Below are 19,473 nucleotides of genomic sequence, written 5' to 3'. Positions count from 1 at the left end.
TGAGTTGTATCCCTGGTAACACACATGACTCATGTTCCTGCCTGAGCTGAATCATACAGGCTTGGTGGGTTCACTCTCAAGAGGCAGAATGCGGCGCCTGGGGCCAGAGTCAAAGCTTCAGTGTTTGTGAGCTGCTCTCTTTGTCCTTGTTCCATGCCCCGCTCCAGCCGCCTTGCAGAGCTGTGCAGTTAGTCAAGATGGGGGCCAAGCAAAGCCACTGTAACAGATTGTGGTAGAATCAACACCATTCCCGCCAAAATACACCCTGTTCCTGGGGAATCGGCATAGAGAAAAGAAAATGCTATTCTTACATCTGAACCATAGTAACGAGAGCAGTGAAAATTTTTGTCTGTAATTGGAATTTGCCATTCCAGAATATAACCAGTGGATGTATTAAACATGGAGTGAGGCGGTGGCACATAGAAGGGTCCCCTTGCGACATAGTGAGCTATCAACTTTTTGTTCAAATGGAACAGCCCTGTGATACATTGAGTCTCTAAATCACTTTTATTTATTTTTGAAATACATATTTTTACTTCTAATATAACTGATACAGAATTCACAGTACCTCAGTCTAATTAATGAGAACACAATGTGAACATCTGATTTAGAATATGCAATACAATTGTCCAATTTTCCCATTCTGCTTCTTGACCCAACTGTCCAATTTTTTTCAACTCTGTTTTGGGGATGTTGGATTAAGGCACAGAAGAAACCAAACAGATTTATCTTTTTTTTTCTCTTCTCAGTTTGCTTGTCCCCAGTTTAGGGGCCATGTTAGGATAAAACTGTTTCCAGCTTAAAGGAAGGAATTCCAAGCCTCCTTCCTTTCAGACTTGCCAGACTATAAACAGAGCTGGTGATACTGTCAGCCAGAGTTACTGTTTAAACAGAGAAGTGGATGATATCCAGGAAAGCTAAGAACAAGATTTCAGGATTGCCCCTGAAAGTAACAGCTTAATCCACCCTTAGAAAATTTGCATGGACAAGATATTTTGGTAAATTAAACTATTTTAATTCCATTGTTGGATGGCTTTGGTTAATCACTTTTCTGGATTTACTTCGCTTTTTACTGCTCACCATTATAGACTGAGATTGTGGCTTCGTAAAGCATGTTTGTGAATCTAGGGTACTAGCAGCAACAGAGAAGAGGCGAACGCCAAAGAAACTGAGGAGCCTCAAAGACCATGTCTGCTCACCCGCTTCTCCATCAGACAACTTTTTTCTTTTCTTTTTCCTTTTCTACGTTAAAAAATACACACTACTACTGGGCTTCCCTGGTGGCGCAGTGGTTGAGAGTCTGCCTGCCGATGCAGGGGACCCGGGTTCGTGACCCGGTCCGGGTGGATCCCACAGGAGTGGCTGGGCCCGCAAGCCATGGCCGCTGGGCCTGCACGTCCAGAGCCTGTGCTCTGCAACGGGAGAGGCCACAACAGTGAGAGGCCCACGTACTGCAAAAAAAGAAAAAAAAAAAAATGTACTACTGTAAATGCCCTTATGTCCCTAGTATGCTGTTGTTTTAGAACTCAAGAACGTTTTCACGGTACCTTCTCTTCTCACTCCCAATGATGGAAACACCCTAAGCATTTTAATTATATCTGGTCACACATAAAAAGCTTCTTTCCTGCACTCTCCATTCCTTTCATTTTATTAGAAAGTGCTGAAGGAATTTTAAAAGGCCTGGAGGATAATTTAGGCCCTGAAGACTCCTTAAGAATTATAGGACTAGAAAAGGTCTGGGTTATTGGATCTGGGAGTCCCTGACAGTCTCTAAGGGACTTAACTGCAGTTGCTGTCAGACCACGATTCCTAGAGCTGGGTGTCGTGTGATTGGAATTCTGCTTCCAAGGGCCCCAAACGAGTCAGAGCAGCAAACTCAGGGTCTCAGAGTGAACAGAGGTTTATGAGTGGGGAATGCCATATTCAGTGTTCCCTATGTGAGCGTTTACAAATCCTTCTGTCCCTTGTAGCTCTCACCGCCTTCTTCACTCCAAAATGGTGATTTTCTAGACACAGATTAGTATCTAGATCTCATGTTATTGTTTATTCTTCAAAGCAACCATTACTTAGAATAGCCTTCCAGACCTCCAGGCTGTTGCAGTTCAACCACCAGTTGCAAACAAGAGGTGCTGTGAGAGCTTGCTGTCATTTGTTATGAAATAGAGAAAAATTTTTTTCTTTGGTTTGGTATGAAACATCTCTCACATTTCCTTCTGAGTCACTCCGGGACTTTGATTACCTAAGGCCATTTCACTGGGCTTTTCTAAACTCCATACCTTTAGTTCATGGGGACAACTGACGCTTTTAGGAGATGGCTCCTCCCTAAAGAGACTCGTGTCTTTGCAGATGTATGTAACGTGGATCACCAGAACAAGGCGGGGTATACCCCCATCATGCTGGCAGCCCTTGCCGCTGTGGAAGCAGAGAAGGACATGCGAGTTGTGGAGGAACTCTTTGCCTGTGGGGACGTGAACGCCAAAGCCAGCCAGGTGAATGCGCTTGCTTCCAGGGTTTGTGCTGGCTGATGCAGCTCTGACCTGCCCGGGTGCCTCTGCCGTGCTCTCGCCACTCAGCACAGCCCATGCGGCTGCCCGGTGGTCCTTATGACCAGACACACCGAGGAAACACTGGCTTAACTTCACATTGGAAACTTCTCCCTCCATTACCTTGCGTTCTCCCTGGAGTAGTGTGCATGTGGATCATGGGTCAGCCTGCCTGTAAGTGACTAGGGATCCCCACCATGTACCTGGTGACCACTGTTTCCTGACTGTCTCCATGTTATAGCATCTTCATGCCCGGCACAGAGCGCCTCTCATCCAGATGTGTTCACAGTTGCCTTGTGACCATCTTCTGCACTTTCCAGCTCCTAGCTGTCATAAGACAGATCCTCCAAGCTAAAGGGAAAAATTAACTCATTACTTTATGGTCTTACTTATTAGCTCATAGCTCACGAGAAACTAGTTTTTCCAATGCCTTTCCACCACTGGGCCCCAAGTAATTCCATGTCCACGTTTTCCCCTGTCATCACTCTCCCTCCTCCCCTTCCCCTGGCACAGCCCCACTGCAGGTCACACGCTGCCAGCCCAGCATGTGCTTCTGAAGTCCGCTGTCATTTCTTCCCACAGGCAGGACAAACAGCCCTCATGCTGGCCGTCAGTCATGGGCGGATAGACATGGTGAAGGGCCTGCTGGCCTGTGGGGCTGACGTCAACATTCAGGACGACGAGGGCTCCACCGCCCTGATGTGTGCCAGCGAGCATGGGCACGTGGAGATCGTCAAGCTGCTGCTGGCCCAGCCAGGCTGCAGTGGCCACCTGGAGGACAATGTAAGCTGTCTCCAACGGTCCTGCAGGCCCCTGGCCTGGACACAGTTGTGGGGGGTGGAGGGGCGGTTCTGTGAGTGTTGCTTGACCAGGGGAGAGAACAAATCCTCCTTTATTCTCCTCAGGGATTTGCGTTGCCATCCAGGCAACTTCCCTTCACGGCCCAGCATGGTAGCGTTTACTGTTTGCAAACTAATACTCCCATTAACTAAAGCCAAAGGCAGAAAGATAACTAGGCCTCACCCCAAACATTTATAAAAGGAAGAAGGTGATGGGCATGTACGAGAACCAGTATACTGAAGTGGAATAAACAGATTTACAATACAGAATCAAATGTAGCAGGCAGTGTAGGCAACTAATGGGTACACTACGAAGAGAGGACCAGGCCCCTGGTCCATTTGGAAACCCTTCACCAGGGCCCATCAGAGTAAATAATTTGTGACATTTTATCAGCTAGGGAATCCGGACCATCTTGGCGTCTTTTCAGCCCATCTTCGCACTCCTCCTTGGGCTGTCCCCATCATCGTCACTCTCGTCTCCTTCCTCTCTCCGTTCCCAAGCTGTCCCATTCCCAGATAACCCCTTGACTGGAAAACATTCGAAGGAAACCTGCTGCTCTGGATGTCTCCAGACCAAAGGAGAGGAGTACCGATAGGTCACAGCACAGGAACTAACATTTAGGTGGCGACATGGTTCAAAGGTCCAAAGGTCCCAGAGGTCTGGCTGGGTTGCTTCTGTTTTTGAAAGTTTATCTCTGTGGAGCCCAGGTTTGGACCAGAGCTTCCATCAGCCCCAAACGCTAAAAAGGCTAGAGGGAAAACATCCCCCTTTGCACTAAACTTGAGATCCTCGTGGGCTCACGCCAACAGGAAGAGCAAATCAGTGCAGGTATTTACTGGCAGGAAAGACTGACTGGTTTCTGCAGTTGCAGTGACCTCCCCAGGAGCACGTGAGCTGCGGTTGCACCAGATTCCCTTTACTTCCACTGCAGCAGAGGGCCAGTTTCCAACTTCTCTTTCCTTAAGAACAGTCTGTGTTTCGTGTGCCTTGTTTTTGTTTGTTTGCTTTTACTTCTACTCTTAGCAAAGAACAGCTGGTAGATCTAATAATAAGAGGCCATTGCACCACAGTAACTTCCAGAAATCCTGGTTCCCTCTGCCCGTTGTCTACTTCCGTATCCTTAAAGGAACGGGAGGGCATCCAGCTGGCCTCCAGAAGAAAAGTAACTCCCAGAATTCAGAGTGGGACGGAGGACCATAAGGTTCAAACCACACACAAATTGTTTCCAGCTGCTGGTGACCAGAAGGGCATCCTTATTCCAAGACTAGACAGGAAATAAGTTGTGCTGTTTTTTGTCTTTTTATTGTTACTACTTTTGATTGAGGTAGAGTTGATGTCCAGAATGCTGTTTTTGTCTTGATGCATCTTTATATCCATCTGAGTTCCTGCATCTTAATGGAAAGCAAACATTTAACTGAACATTTTTCTTACCCATATTTAGTGTTTCCCCTCGTATTTCCATAAGATACATTTCTGCAAGGCAGCAGGATGTGGTGCTTACATGTAGATGTGACTTGGAGCATTCTCCAGGGGTGGCTAGGGCTGTAGGATCAGCTCCCTCTGCAAGAGGAAAGTTAAGAGATCCTTGGCAGATTGCAGGGCGTCAAAACAGACACCACGCTACTTGACCGTTCGTTTGTAATTATAAGGGGAAAAAAAAACAACACTAAATTATGTTTCTACCCCCTACCTTCACCTCCTGCCCCCTGCTGGTGGGCAGCCTGCTTTTGTTGAGTCTCCATGGTGTGCAGACCTACACACTAAGTACCATGAGGCAACAACAAAGGCAATAATGGGGTGATTCTTGTCTGAGGGCAGGGTAGGGGGCTGTGCCTCTGTCATCCTTGTATCCTTCAGGGCTAGCACCTAGAGGTCCGGAAAAGTTTCCTAAAAGACTGAACAGATGGCTAGATTGGGGAACCTTATCTAATTGAAAGAGTTTTGTGTTGTTACCCTTTGGGCTACCTGGAAGTTTGAGAAATCCAACCTAGCTTGTTCTTTTCATCTCCTCTTAAGGATGGCAGCACCGCGCTCTCAATAGCCCTGGAGGCAGGACACAAGGACATCGCCGTTCTGCTGTATGCCCACGTCAACTTCGCGAAAGCCCAGTCTCCGGTCAGTGTTGTGCACTTGGCATTTGTAAACAGGCTAAAAGCTACCAGACTAGTGGGCCCCCTTCCTCGGGGAGTTGACAGGAGATACAGGTTTTATAATGATTCTGAAAATCAAGGTTTTAGTCCAGAGCTGAAGAATTCACCAATTTTGCCCCACCCAGAAGGCCAGGAGTGCTAATGGTTAGCACAGCACAGGCTGGATGCCTGCTTGTCCTCACGCCCTCACAGGAAGAGTTTATTCTGGACAGAATTATCCAAATGGCACATCTTGAGCCCATAAATACATATCGCCGTCCTGGCATTTTTCTTAAAGCAGACGGAGCTGCAGCCTGTGGTCCCAGAGCTCACTCTGAGAGGGAAGTTGACTTCCCAGGACAACTGGACGTGGCACTGCCGAGCCCACTGGCCCCAGAGCTGCGCCCGCTAGTGGACTGTGTGCTGTGTTCCAGCTCTCCTCGCTCTGGCTTATAGGTGGTGCTCAGCTGTGGCTGACAGAGTTCCTGTGTCACAGAGGACACATCTACCTGAGGTCACTAATTAACCCCCAGTTTTTTTCCTTTCCTGGTCTCTAGGGCACCCCTAGGCTTGGAAGGAAGACATCTCCTGGTCCCACCCACCGAGGTTCATTTGATTGATTATGTGCAAATACCGTCCATTTACATGCCACCACTAAGCTGCTAATTCCTGTTGGGCTGACAGATACTGAATGTATTTTGTGCCTGAGCTCACCAGCAAACAGAACGCATAAAGCCAAGGGCTGAAGGCTGGAGCTGCCACAGTGGAAGCTGAGCCAGCAGGAGATTGCTGGCCAGGCACACACGCCTCCCTTCTGGCCATCTTCCGTCTGTGTAGGGCACACTTGCTGTTGAGTCTCTGCTCCGTTATGTACAGTTGTAGGAAATAGTAACCTGATCTGAGTGGGCAACTTCTGTTCCTTCTCTCCACCCCCTACCAGTGCTGAGAAGTATCAGGTTCTCACTGGAATGGTGTTTTTAAACTTTCCCACAAGTATTTATATTTACCAAACGTGGAACCATTGGAAAGCTCTTTGAAAATTCCATTCCAGGATGGTTTTGTTGATTTTTCTTTTGTCTTTATTATTTTAAAGTAAGGAAGTTGAGATGACTTTGATCATCGGTGAATTGGGCCTGGGCTGGTTTCTGGTTTAAAAATAAAAGTTGAAACTCTCAAAAAGTTTAAAACTTAACAAAAGGAAGTCTTTTCAGTTGGTTTTATCTAGGTCGATGCATTACATGACGTTTTATTTAAAGGGTATCTATATAAAATTGATGCAGTATTTTCAACTTTTATATTCCATAGTAATTAAAGACCCGAAGAACGACATGTAACATTACCATATCTTTATTAATAATTGCACAACTCTATCTAATGATAAAATTTGAATTGTGTTAGAGAAATTGGCTATATATTTGCCTCTAGAGAAGCATAGTATAGTTCTCCACTTATTTATGGATTCTTTTATCCCATGCCACATTTGCTTTGGTCTTGTATGTATTTAAATGTTTGAAGTGCCTTAGACTCTTGCCATATTTTCAAAATAAAATTTCATTAAGCTCTTTTGCTTGTCCCTGCTTCATCTCTGACAGCCGTTTGCCCCGATCCTATTGACTTACAGCAGTAGCAGCAAAAGCTGATGGATGGAGCGCATGGGTAGGGTGAGTGCCCAGTCCACTGGTCCAGGGCTCCGACAAGAGGAGACGTCTTCTGAGAGAACCACTCTGTTTCCAGCTCTGCTCATTACTCAGGTTGCACGTCATGAGTCTGAAATTTAAGACCTAATTAGGCAAACAGTTCATCAGACAGGTAACCTCCAAGTTAACTCCTGAGCTAACTCTTCTCAGGTGCAGAAGCACTGGTCCTTGACTCTAATTTGGGGGCAGCTGCTGGGTGACTGGTTGAAACCGGAAGTGATGAGAAAGGAAAGATGAAGCCAGACAGACTTTTTTTTTTAATTAATTTTTATTGGAGTATAGTTGCTTTATAGTATTGTGTTAGTTTCTGCTGTACAGCAAAGTGAATCAGTTATAGGTATACAGATATCCCCTCTTTTTTAGGTTTCCTTCCCATTTAGGTCACCAAAGGGCATTAAGTAGAGTTCCCTGTGCTATACAGTAGGTTCTCATTAGTTATCTAGTTTATACATAGTAGTGTATATGTGTCAATCCCAATCTCCCATTTATCCCACCTCACTCCCGGAGAGACTTTTTTTTTTTTTTTTTTTTTTTCTTTTTTGCGGTACGCGGGCCTCTCACTGCTGTGGCCTCTCCCGTTGCGGGGCACAGGCTCCGGACGCGCAGGCTCAGCGGCCATGGCTCACGGGCCCAGCCGCTCCGCGGCATGTGGGATCTTCCCGGACCGGGGCACGAACCCGTGCCCCCTGCATCGGACTCTCAACCACTGCGCCACCAGGGAAGCCCTCTGGAGAGACTTTTTTATTTCAGCATGCTGTTTGCCCAACAGCACCTGTTTTCAAGTCCTTTTTAAAAAGTAAAGGGGATTGATTCCTTCTCATTTAAAATGAAGAAGCATGGCAGCCAAAATGCAAACCAGGTGTTTTGGCACAGTTGCTTTGCTGGTGGTGAACTTTAACCTGGGCCGTTTGTGAGAGCCAGGTGCATTGGAGAAATATCACTGAGGCTTTTCTTAAGCCTCTCTTTCCTTTCTTCCTCTCCTTCCTTCTTTCATTTACTCACTCATTATTGAGTTTGAGAAAGAGGCCAGAGAATAGATTTTTCCAACAGATGTGTCATCACAGTGCTGGCTCAGGAACTCCTGTTTCGTGGGCTCAGAGGTTTGCATCTTTAGAGAACCTGGAACTGTGAAAAGAGTGCTGGCAATTCAGGCCAACCTTGGGTGGTAACAGATGCTCTCCCAGTACGGTTCCAGTGCCTCTGGGGCAGATGGGCCATCCTCCTTCATGACCCATCAAAGTGAGGTCACAGCTACCTGGAGTCATGAGTGTCTCTTTCCCTCCCAGAGCAGATCTGCTAGTTCTGGGATCTGGGCTAAATTTCAGTTCAGATAGTTATGCAAACCCGAGTTCCTTCAGACCTGAAATAGCACAATAAACTAAAGCAGAAGAGTTTGTGTTTGAAGAAAAGTGGGGCTGTGAGTTTTCTGCCCCTTAATGAAATGCACGCCTTTTCAGCAAGGAGGGCTGTATCTCAGGTGGTTTGCAGTCCTGGGAATTTTCTTTGTTCCATTTGAGAAAAGAAGGCATTCATATCATCCGTGCATTAGAAAATGAACTCCTACATCTGCGTGGTGCATTTCGGATTTCTTGTGCTAAGTTTTGCAAAAGAAAATAAGTGCTTGTTTTATTGTGGAATGAGGAATTTAAGGAGCTAACTTCTGGATAGCACATGCTGGCTTGTGCCTTGTTTGCTCTGCTAACTCTGGGCACTTAGAATGCTTTTTATCTTGGGATCTTGGCACACTGTAAAAACCAGTCTGACTCTCCCCATCGGTACAGCTGTGATTTATTGAGGCACAAGTCCTTAAAGGGATTTGTGGTAGGAGGCCTGGGCAAGGTCCCCAAGTGAGGCCAGCATAGGGCTGGAGACTCCTGAGTTTATTTTCCAGCTTAAGTGAAGAGAAGGCTAAACCTTTAAGTGACAGAGAGCCAATTTCCCAGACACCCTTGCCCTGGGAATTTGGAAGCTGAAGGCCAGAATCCTCCCCGAGACAAAAGGAATAGAGCAGTGGGAACTTTGAGACTTCAGTGTTAAAGAAAGTAAAACTGACCACTTGTCCTGCTACCATTATGACTAAATGGACTAAACCCTGTATTTACCCTGGGGGAGGAGGCCTTGCTCTTGGCAGTAGTCCCCCAAATACATGAAGTGTTGGGTCCTTACCTGTAAGCTGCCAGTACGCTAATGAGAAGAACAGTGTTATCCCAGACTTTTGTAATACTGAAATACTGCGGATACGTAACAGCCCTTGCAGATAGAATCAGGTAAGAAAACGGCTATTTTTTCCCTCAAAGGAAATAACATTTCTAGTGAGTCCTTTCGGGGTGCGCGGAGCCTGCTGCAAGCAGAGATAGTTTTGTTTCTGTGAGGCCTTTGTGTGAGCGATCCTCTTCACAGCATGGGTAAGAATTTCATGAGGGAGCTGCTGAAAAGGCAAATTCTCAGCCCCACCCTGAGGATTCTGATTCTTAAGGTCTGGGAATCTGCATTGTTAACAAGCATCCTGGGTGTTTCTTAACGCGGCCTTTGGTCCACACAGAGAATGTCATTATTCCTGAATTACGAGATGCCATTCCTATGTTCTTTTCCAAACAAGTTAGGTGGGGTGGGGAGAGCTACGACGAAAGAGGAAACATGACATTTAATCATTTATCTTTGCGTGTGTATAGTCTTTGTGTGGCATTTTTCCGTGTTCAGTGACGTGTCTGCATCTCCTGGAGTGGTCATTTCCAGAAGGCCAGGAGTCAGGGCTGCCCTGGATCCATTTTCTGTGTTTATGGGACAGAAGGAGGAGTGGGTGGCTCCGTACGTGAGTGACAGCAGTTAAGCAGGCAGCCGGTTCTTGGAGTATTTTCCTAAGTTAATCTTTTCCTTCCCCACTTCCTCGTGAAGCAAGACTATTACCGCACAGGAAGAAGAAGGTCATGGCCTGTTGCTTTGGCTTTGGAATAAGGACCATTTTCTGTTTTCTTTTTTACTGAAAGCACAATTCTTTCTGAGCCCTGGGCCTTAGCCGGAGACTATTTGGTGCTACTTTCTGCCATAAGGAAATTACTAATCATATGTTTACCCTGTACTTACTCAGCATGGCTGTAATTTAGAAGCCAACTGATCATAAAAATATATTTAAAGTACATTCTGTTAAAGACGATCACCGCAAAGCGATGTCGCTGAACCGCTGGTCACAGTGTTCCCGAGCTTACACACACTTGCCCTCCCTCCCCCACAGAGTCATGGCTCTTTCCCATGGGGAGGAGTTGGGAGGTCACATCAGCTCTTTAAGGGTGAAAGATGGGGTTAGTCAGCACTTGTACTGGTGTCCCTGAGATACCTGGGGGCCCGAGTTCCGGCTTTTGTAGAGAAGCTGGAAAGCAAAGTACCATGTTTTACGGGTGCATGCTTGTACAGATATGTCTGATTTTGAGGATTTTGAGGACATTTGGGGGAAGAGCTGGCATTTAGGAAACCAGCTGCCCCACTGCCTCTCTATTAAGACCTTTGATGATTTCACAGGCAAGGGAATGGAAAAAATCTCCGTAATTTTCAGATAGTGGAAGCTGCGTAAGAAATATTCCTAAGACCAAACGGCAATCTTGTATCTTGGACAAAATAAGTTTCACACTTGTTCCCCATTCCCTAACCCAGAAAGATCCACTTAGCCCAGCCCTAGAGCTACTTGGAAGGGTGAGGCTGCATGATGGGGAAGAAGAGAAAACACCTGAACTGCAGGTGGGCAAGAGCTGCTTTGCCCAGTGGTATCAGGCCGCTCAACGCTGGAAAGGGTGGCTGTCGGGAACTCCATGCCAGCAGGGCGGGCCACTTATTTTTCACGTGCCAGGCAGCAGAGATTCCGGCCCTGATTCCATCTGCTCTGTTATGAAATACGGAATGTGCTTAAATAAACAGATAATAAAGACAATACTCATTAATTAGAGTGAGTCCCTGAGAGTTCAGAGAGTTCACCCCCCCGACGCACCCCAGAAGAGCCAGCCCCCTGACAGGAAGCTTAGTAAGATTGGCGAAGTTCCAGTCCCTGGCTGACAAATCCTAGTTGAGTGAGTGAGTGTGAAATGAATGAGCGTTGGAAGTCAGGGGAGGGTTCCCATTAGGAACAGGGAAGGAGATGCCTGGGAGGGAGGCTGAGCGGGGCTGGGCACCCCTGACAGCAATCCCTCTCCTAGCCTTGACGTAGCTGCCCTGTTATGATCATTCATGAGGCTGTATACTCATGATCTGTGCACTTGCCTGTGGGTATTTTAACTTCAATATTTTTTCATTTAAAAAAATGAAAACGTTTGTGGAAAAGGTGTCAGTTTTGTTGATCTGAAGGTCAGTAGGAACAAAGAGAGAGTGAATGTAAGACCGAGAGCTCTCGGCCCTGCCAGTTCTTTAATGTAAATACACAGCTTTGCACACGACGAGTATTGTGGCCCAAGCATAACCTGGAATAGGAATCATTCAGGTTGTTTTCAGATCCTCCACTTGTTTTTCTGGGTACTGCCCGTCCACTTTTGAAGTTAGGCTTGACCATGTGACTTGCTTTGCCTATGAAACACTAGTGGAAGTGACATGACATGTGTCCATTCCAGATGGGAGCTTTCAAAGCCAGTGTACAGTTCACCAGGTCCTCTTCCCCCTTCATGGTGATCATGGAACCAAGTGTTGAGATGGAAGTCATCCTGGCTCCCCGAGGGACTGCATGGAACAGGGTTCCACTGCCGACCTGTGCTACAGGTGTGTTATGTACAATACAATAAACCTTTATTACATTGAGTTAGGGAAGTTAGGCTGTGGTTTGTGACCACAGCGTAACTTAGATTTTCTACATTGATACAGAAATTGCTTCCAGGAAGTGATGCTGCTGTAACCAAAGGGCTTAGTAGCTGATGTGTTGACAGCAAGGTTACTGTCATTGGAGAATCAGTCACAGAACACAGGAAACTATTTGAATGGCTCTTTCTTAGTTTTCCCAAAAATGATAAGTACCAGTACCATCCTAGATGCACAGGAGAGAAGGTAATCCGCTGCATAGATGCCTTTGGGTACTAAGGACTAAATCTCTTTGGGAAGGAAAGCCCTTTCTTGTGTATCTTGAAAGGCAGATGGCATCTTATAAACTTGTAGTTCTCAAACTTGAGCGTGCATCAGAATCCCCAGGACGGATGGTGACGACACATTGCTGGGCCCTACCGAGAGTTTCTGAGGCAGTATGTCTTGGAAGAGGCCCATGAATTGGCATTTCAGACAAGTTCCCAGGTGATGCTGTTGCCGCTGGCCTGGAGACCACGCTTTTGAGAACCACTGCTCAAGGGAAGGAGTATTATAAGTGGACTTCCCCTTATCTCAACCACAAGTACCTGCTGATGGGACTCCTAGGTGTCTGTAACTCTCTAATCTTTGTGGGGTTTTCTTTGTTTGTTTGTTTGCGGTTTCCAGTGACTAAGCCTTGCAGTTAAGCTGCTCCCTGTGGAACTTTTGCTCCCCAATTTAAAAACTGAATTTTGCAAAGCTGTTACTGTCTAGTGGCAACTCTTTCTTTCTACAGCTTGTATAATAATATCAAGTGTTTATAAATCCTGTATTCATCCAGAGTTGGGTTTTAGAATTTGGTCAGAGGACTTCACTTGAATCACAGCAGTCTTGTAAGAAAAAATGACCCACACATTACGCTTAGAAAGAAATCTTTATTTATGTTAATGCCACTGAGTGTCTCTTTGTGTTGGCTCACTCCCTCATGAATGCTCCTTGAAAAGTCACTGTCTCCTCCCAAAACCCCAGTGAGGCAGGGAAGAGCGGGTGTGCCGTGTTGCCACCTCTCAGCTGCTGCCTCTGAATTCCAGCTCTGTGTTCTTCTTCTGCCATCAGGCAGAGGCATACAATGGTTTCCCTTTACAGAGCCAGGACAGTGGTCATCTAGACACTCATGCCATGGTCTGAGAGACAGTGGCAGTGCTTAGCTTCTCTCATTTCAGTGTGGATCAGAAGCACAGATAAGAATCTGGCAAAGCAAATTAATGAATCCAAGTCTGCTGTGCTCTAGCAATTGCAGGATTATTGGCCTCCTGAGATGGGGGTCCCGAAACTCTGACACATGAAGATAAGTAGAAGTACTCTGTTCTACCTTTTAAAATATTACACAGACTAGAAACATATAGCAGGCTTTTAAGATAGACACCAAACTTCTGACTATTTGGTTACACATTTGGTCATATATTGTGACAGTGACTGAGTGAGGCTTATGGAGGAACTTCATTAGTATTCTTTGGTCATTCAAGGCCTGCCATCAATCAGCGTCAGCAAGTGTACTTTCTGAAAGTGAGTCTTGTCTCTCAGAGATTAATTTATAGATGGGGGAGGATATAAACAAGTTGCCCCCTTTCCCGTGAAACACGGATTTCTCCTCCCTCTTCTTACTCATCTCAATTCAGTCTCTGACCCCAGAGCTATGGACATGCACTAGGTGCCTTTATAGGCAGGGAGATCCTTCAGGTTGGTTCCTGGTCCAGTGGGCCCCTGTGGCCTTCCTTCACAGGCACTGCCACTACCCACCAATAAGTCTTACAAAGATGACTTTTCAGTGATCTGTACATATGCTGGCCTCTACATGAAGATGCCAAAATAAGAAATACTAACTGCTACAAACATCCCACCCCATCTGGGTAGGAAAGTCCCATATTATCCAAAGTCTATGGAAATGTAGATAGGTGTCACTTTTCTTGTCTTTGCTGCTCCACCTCTGTTCATTGGAGGCTTAATGAAGAATGACTTTTCACTTCTCGTGCTCATTCTCTGGCTTCTACCAAGATTTAAATGCATCTAGAGTTGAAGACCAGTGAAGGATATTCACCGTGGGGTAATCAGTGCAAGTGAAGAAGCAATCTACAGGAACTCATTTTATTTGAAGGTGAAAGTTGCTTCTAATAATTCTTCAAGGGGTGCATCATTCTCTCATTCCTAAGTTGTTGTGTCAGTTATTTATGGCAACTGTAATGCTGTGTAACACACAGCTCTCAGAGCCTCAGTGGCATACAACAAGAAGCAGTTACTGCTCACATATCCAGGCAGATGGTTCTGTTGACCTTGGCCAGTCTCACTCACTGCTGTCAGCGGATCAAGACTGGCTTTGGCCAGGCAGCTGAGGCAATTCAGGTCTGTTGCACATGCCTCTGATCTTCCAGCTGGATAGCCCAAGCTTGTTCTCATGGCTGCAACAAAGATGCAAGAAGAACACGTGGACAAGGCTCCTTGAGGCTTAGGCTCAGAACTGGCACGTCATCATTTCCATGGCATTCTTTCAGGCCAAGAAAGTCACAAGGCCAGCCCAGATTCAAGGAGATCGGGAAACAAGTCCTGCCTCTTCTGTGAGATGAACCGAAAAGCCACATGTCCGAGTGTTTGGCTGTCGACAGAAGTAAAGGATTTGGAACCATAAAATGCAATAAATCTTTCACAGTGAGATCCTCCCCCAGTAATAGTTCTGGCCAGGATTTGGGGGTTGCTTAAGAGACGTACTTCTATTACCCTCCTTTTAAATACCTGCGGTAAAGGGTGGAGATAGTCAATCAGGTCTTCTCTTGAGGCCTTATGTAAGTCCTCAGCATACCATTATCACTATCATGATTGTCGCCACAGGGGAGCTCCTAACTAGACTTATTTGCCGCAGAGCATCCAGTGACTGTGAACTTCAGTCGTGGACAGATAACGGTAGCTTGTTGGAAATCATGCTGGGGGTGAGGGGGTGGCCTAAAAGCAGCTGGAAGAGAAGAGTGTTGTCATATAAGAGTCTTGGGAGGGCTTCCCTGGTGGCGCAGTGGTTGAGAGTCCGCCTGCCGATGCAGGGGACACAGGTTTGTGCCCCGGTCCGTGAGCCGTGGCCGCTGAGCCTGCGCGTCCGGAGCCTGTGCTCCGCAACGGGAGAGGCCACAACAGTGAGAGGCCCACGTACCGAAAAAAAAAAAAAAAAAAGTCTTGGGAGCTAGTTGTAAGTATTTTTGAGAAGGATCAGGGTGAGGCACAATTGAGGGAGGAGCTTGTTATCTCCAGTCTGTTCTTACTGGGGAGCCTACACCAGAAAGCAGGATGGGGAGTTTGATCTCCACAGCCTCTGGCTTCCTCCTGGTACAATCAGAGAGGTGACTAGCGTCAGTCATGTTGGAGTCCTTAAGCGCTTAGCTGGCGAGCTTTATTTTCACCACAGGCCTTGGCTACTTCCCGTGGCCAACAGGGAACGGCTCCATAATCATTTCTGAATTCTTGTCCATGGGATTGCTCTGAGGCAGTCTTAACCAAGTAAGTCCGGCTCAGTCTCTGGGCACTTACTAAAAGGCATGGCCCTTACCCCTTGATAGCTGATCCCAGCCTAACGTGTCACGTGGAGCGTGGATGTGGGTTGTGCCACGCCGGGGGTGTGAATGTTGAGGTTGGGAGTGAGGCCGTTGGCAGAGACCAGAGCTTTACCACTTGCTAAAGAAGTGAAAGGAACTCCTCATTGCTTAACGGTATATTAACCCTCTGGCTTGCTCTGGATATAAGCTGTCTACTGAATCTACTCAAAATACCGAGGCATTCATTCCTGGTCCCACTGGAAAGGTGGAGCAGACTGCAGTCATCACCGTAACAGTGCTTCTTACACTTGACTGTAGAAGAACAAGGATAAGAACTATGTTAACTATCAAATACAGTGAGAGCCACTGAAGATGATGTGGTTAACCAGCCTGAGGCCTGACCCTCCCGGCGCTCCCAGAGGAAGGCTGAAACACCTGTTGGCCCCTGGCTTCAGACAGACACAGGAGCTGTGCTGGAGCTGAGGTGGCTGTCTTCTCGCACCTGCATCAGGGAGGGAGCCCAGGCCAGGCCGGCTGTCCTCACTGCAGCTGGCTTCACATGCCATGGAGATTTTTCTCTGTGCGTGGGTTCCAGGATCACCAGGGCCAGGCTGTGCTGTTTCTGCTACTTCCCTTCTAGGGACCCCACTTTCCTCACAACCAAAATGGCAAGCAGAACCAGTCTCGTTTGCTGAGGCTATGAGGCGGGTGCCTGGCACAGTGTAGAGTTTCGAACCTGCCCAGTGTGACAGATTCTACAAGGCGTTCACACGAGGTGGTCGGTGACACATCTGAAGGGCAGTTGCACAGAAGGGGAAGGGAGGAGCTCTGTGCTGCCCCAGGAGGAAGGGCGTGTGAGCACTAAGCCAGAACTCCAAAAACCAGCACACCACACGTTTAAACGGCACCCCCAGGAGAGAGGGAAGAGTTCATTCAACTAAATCGACAAAACAGGTGTTTGTTCAACTAAATAAGGCCTGAACGAGCACTGCTGGTCCTTCTTTGAGGGGGCTTGTTAAGGGGTATGAGAGCTCATGTAGGCATCCTGAGGTCCCCGCCAAGGCTGAGACTCTGCTTCCTCCGCTTCCTCCGAACAACCTGGCTCATCAGCTCCCCCTAGAGGCCAGTGCTGGACACACCCAAGCAGGAGCCAGTCTCCTAAGTGTGTTTTTCAAGCAAGTCATGGATTCCAAAATCAATGTAGCCACAAGCACTTTTTTAAAATTTTAACTTGTTTATTTATTTATTTATGGCTGTGTTGGGGTCTTCGTTTCTGTGCGAGAGCCTTCACCAGTTGTGGCAAGTGGGGGGGCCACTCTTCATTGCGGTGCGCGGGCCTCTCACTGTTGGGGCCTCTCCTGTTGCGGACGCGCAGGCTCAGCGGCCATGGCTCACGGGCCCAGTTGTTCCGCGGCATGTGGGATCTTCCCAGACCAGGGCTGGAACCCATGTCCCCTGCATTGGCAGGTAGATTCTCAACGACTGCGCCACCAGGGAAGCCCCTACAAGCACTTTTTAAAGTCAAATAAATCAGAAATCTCAGGTTGTACCACGTATAGTAATGGTCACTATTATTTCATGAACTTTACATATGTATTTGTGTGTGTGTGTGTGTATGTGTGTGTGTGTGTATGTGTATGTGCTGGGTCACAAGGTAAGCTGTATTTGTTAGTTGGTAGAGTAGAAGTTTAAAAAGTTTTCAAACATGGTGCAACCAGGTCCTCCATAGTTGTGGTTCCTCATGGCAAGGAACACTGGGAGGAATCATCCTCAAACACCCATTTTGACTCATTCTGAGTCAGGGACTTGTGGGTAGGGAGGGGGTAGCACAAAAGCTGGAGAGGGCACAGTCCTTCCTCATTGAGGAGATAATAACATAGGTGACAAGTAAAAAACAAGCAAGTTATGGTGCAACAGGCACTTGAGAAAGTAGAACTAAGGGGAGGTAGGAAGCCTGGGAAGATTTGTCCAGAGCTGTATCATGAAGAAAACAAAGGGCATGAAAGTGCTAGAGGAAAAGGGATGTTTACCTCATAGCAGGCTGTAGCTGGAAGCCTGGACTAATGTCATCACCACCTTATTTTTTTCCTGGTAACCCATATTTATAGCCTCATGGACTATAAAAGTTTCAAAGTTTAATAGCACGTGTCTGACTCCTTCAAAGTCAGCTTATTTCTCCCACTCTTGATTTTTTTTATTGTGGTAAAATACACATAACATGAAGTTTTCCATTTAACTATTTTTAAGTGTACGATTCAGTGGCATTAAGTTCATTCATGATGTTGAATAATCAGCCCCATCATCCATTACTAAAATGTTTCATCACCCGAAACAGAAACTGTAACCATTGAGAAACAACTACTCATTTCCTATTCACCCTCCCCCTGGTTGCCTCAGTTCTACTTTCTGTCTCTGAATTTGCCTTTCTAGATATCTCATATTAGTGAAATCATGTAATATTTGTCTTTTTGTGGTGGTACATTTATACTTGGAAAAGCAGGTGTGGTACATTTCACTTAACATAATGTCTTCAAGGTTCATCCATGTTGTAGCCTGTGTTAGAACTTCATTCCTGTTTATGGCTGAATAATGGTCCATTGTATGTGATATTTTATTTATTCATTCATCTGTTGATGGACACTTGGGTTGTTAGCATCTCATTTTCAGTGAAGGAACGGAAGCTCTGAGTGGCTCAGGGTTACCCCATTACTTAGTGGAAAGCCTGATCAGGGAGACCGGGTCTTCTGTCTCCCAGGCCAAGACTGTTTATCACTACTCCAAGCTACTGAGCATGACACCCTTTTACTTCACATTCTGCTCTGGTTTCAAATAGTGAAAAATAACAACAAACCCTTATATAGCGCTTAACTACATACCAGGCACTGTTCTGACTGCTTTATGCATGTTAACTCGTTTTCTCCTCACCGTAGACCTGAGAGGTAGTTGTACAACATTACTTTATGCTCTTTACAGATGAGGAAACAGCATATAGAGATTAAGGAACTTGCCCAATATCACACAGCTATTAAGTGACAAAGCCAGGCCAGGAACCAGTGCAGCTCCAGAGTCCCTGCACTTAATCACTGTACCACACTGCCCTCCTTGTAGAGAGAAAAGCAGTCTTCACCGAAGCCGCATATCCCAGTGGGATTATATTTCTAGTGTTAGAGACTCGATTCCAGAGAAGAAATCAATCAAGGTGCCCTTTATCTGAGATTAATTCAGTAAGAAAGTTTATCCCAGAGAAAAGACTGCAAGTTGAGTTACACCTGCCTTTTACACAATGTCCGTGGCTCCAAACTCTGCCTGGGTCTCGTGGGACAGAGTCTCTTTCCCTGACCAGGATGATCTGGGAACTACAGAGCAAATGAAAATCCTTCAGGCTGAGAACTGGTTTCCTAAAACATCCTAGACTCTGCTTATTTAAAGGCACAGAAGTCTGATTCTGGGGATGCCCTGGCTACTGAGAGCGCAGTTAGTTTGCCATGTGCCTCTGAGTGTCACTCTCCAGCCTACCACCACCACTAGAGTTAGGGTCAGGCCAGTAATCTGCAGACCCCAGAAGAGTCACACAAGTACCTGACAGCCCTGCCCAGGTATATTTGTCGTGTGACTCGTTGACTAGGAAGATGGAAACTTCTAGAAAGAAAACCAAAGAGAATCCATAGCTGCTTTCTCCAAGCCTGTTATACTTGGAAAAGCAAGTGATGAAGAAATCACTCCCATCCTAAGGAGGAGGAAAATTGGAGGGAGTCCTGCTGTCTCCAGTAAAACAAGGATGCTTAATTTCCAGGCACTGCCGCGAAGATGCATTATTAGAAAGTCTGAGCCCCAAGGGACTCTGTGTCTGTCTTTGCAGCGTGGCTGTCTAAGTTCTCTAGGCTGTGGTCTCAGCCAAGAAGTGGCAGGACTTCAGCTGATGGGCCAACAAGAACAG

General features: G+C 46.5%; 1 protein-coding gene across 8 annotated transcripts in view; it reads left to right on the top strand.

Annotated features, from left to right (window-relative positions):
• Nucleotides 1-7,069, top strand: part of KANK1 (KN motif and ankyrin repeat domains 1) — a 185,764-nt gene extending 178,695 nt beyond the window's left edge. For 7 of the 8 annotated variants that reach the window (XM_029202440.1, XM_029202443.1, XM_029202448.1 and 4 more), the window contains 4 exons: nucleotides 2,347-2,489; nucleotides 3,126-3,326; nucleotides 5,400-5,498; nucleotides 6,070-6,557. In XM_029202440.1, coding sequence (XP_029058273.1) covers nucleotides 2,347-2,489; nucleotides 3,126-3,326; nucleotides 5,400-5,498; nucleotides 6,070-6,132 — 506 coding nt within the window. In that variant the 3' untranslated portion in view covers nucleotides 6,133-6,557. Of the gene's footprint in view, nucleotides 1-2,346; nucleotides 2,490-3,125; nucleotides 3,327-5,399; nucleotides 5,499-6,069 lie in introns of all 8 variants that reach the window. The other variant, XM_029202444.1, reaches the window with a different exon arrangement.
• Nucleotides 7,070-19,473: the final 12,404 nt, after the last annotated feature.

The sequence above is a fragment of the Monodon monoceros genome, unplaced genomic scaffold, assembly GCF_005190385.1.
Source record: "Monodon monoceros isolate NGI ecotype Baffin Bay Population unplaced genomic scaffold, NGI_Narwhal_1 Super_Scaffold_5, whole genome shotgun sequence".
Taxonomy (NCBI): Eukaryota; Metazoa; Chordata; class Mammalia; order Artiodactyla; family Monodontidae; genus Monodon; species Monodon monoceros.
The sequence above is the reverse complement of the archived record's forward strand: the minus strand, read 5'-3'. Positions and strand labels throughout refer to the sequence as shown.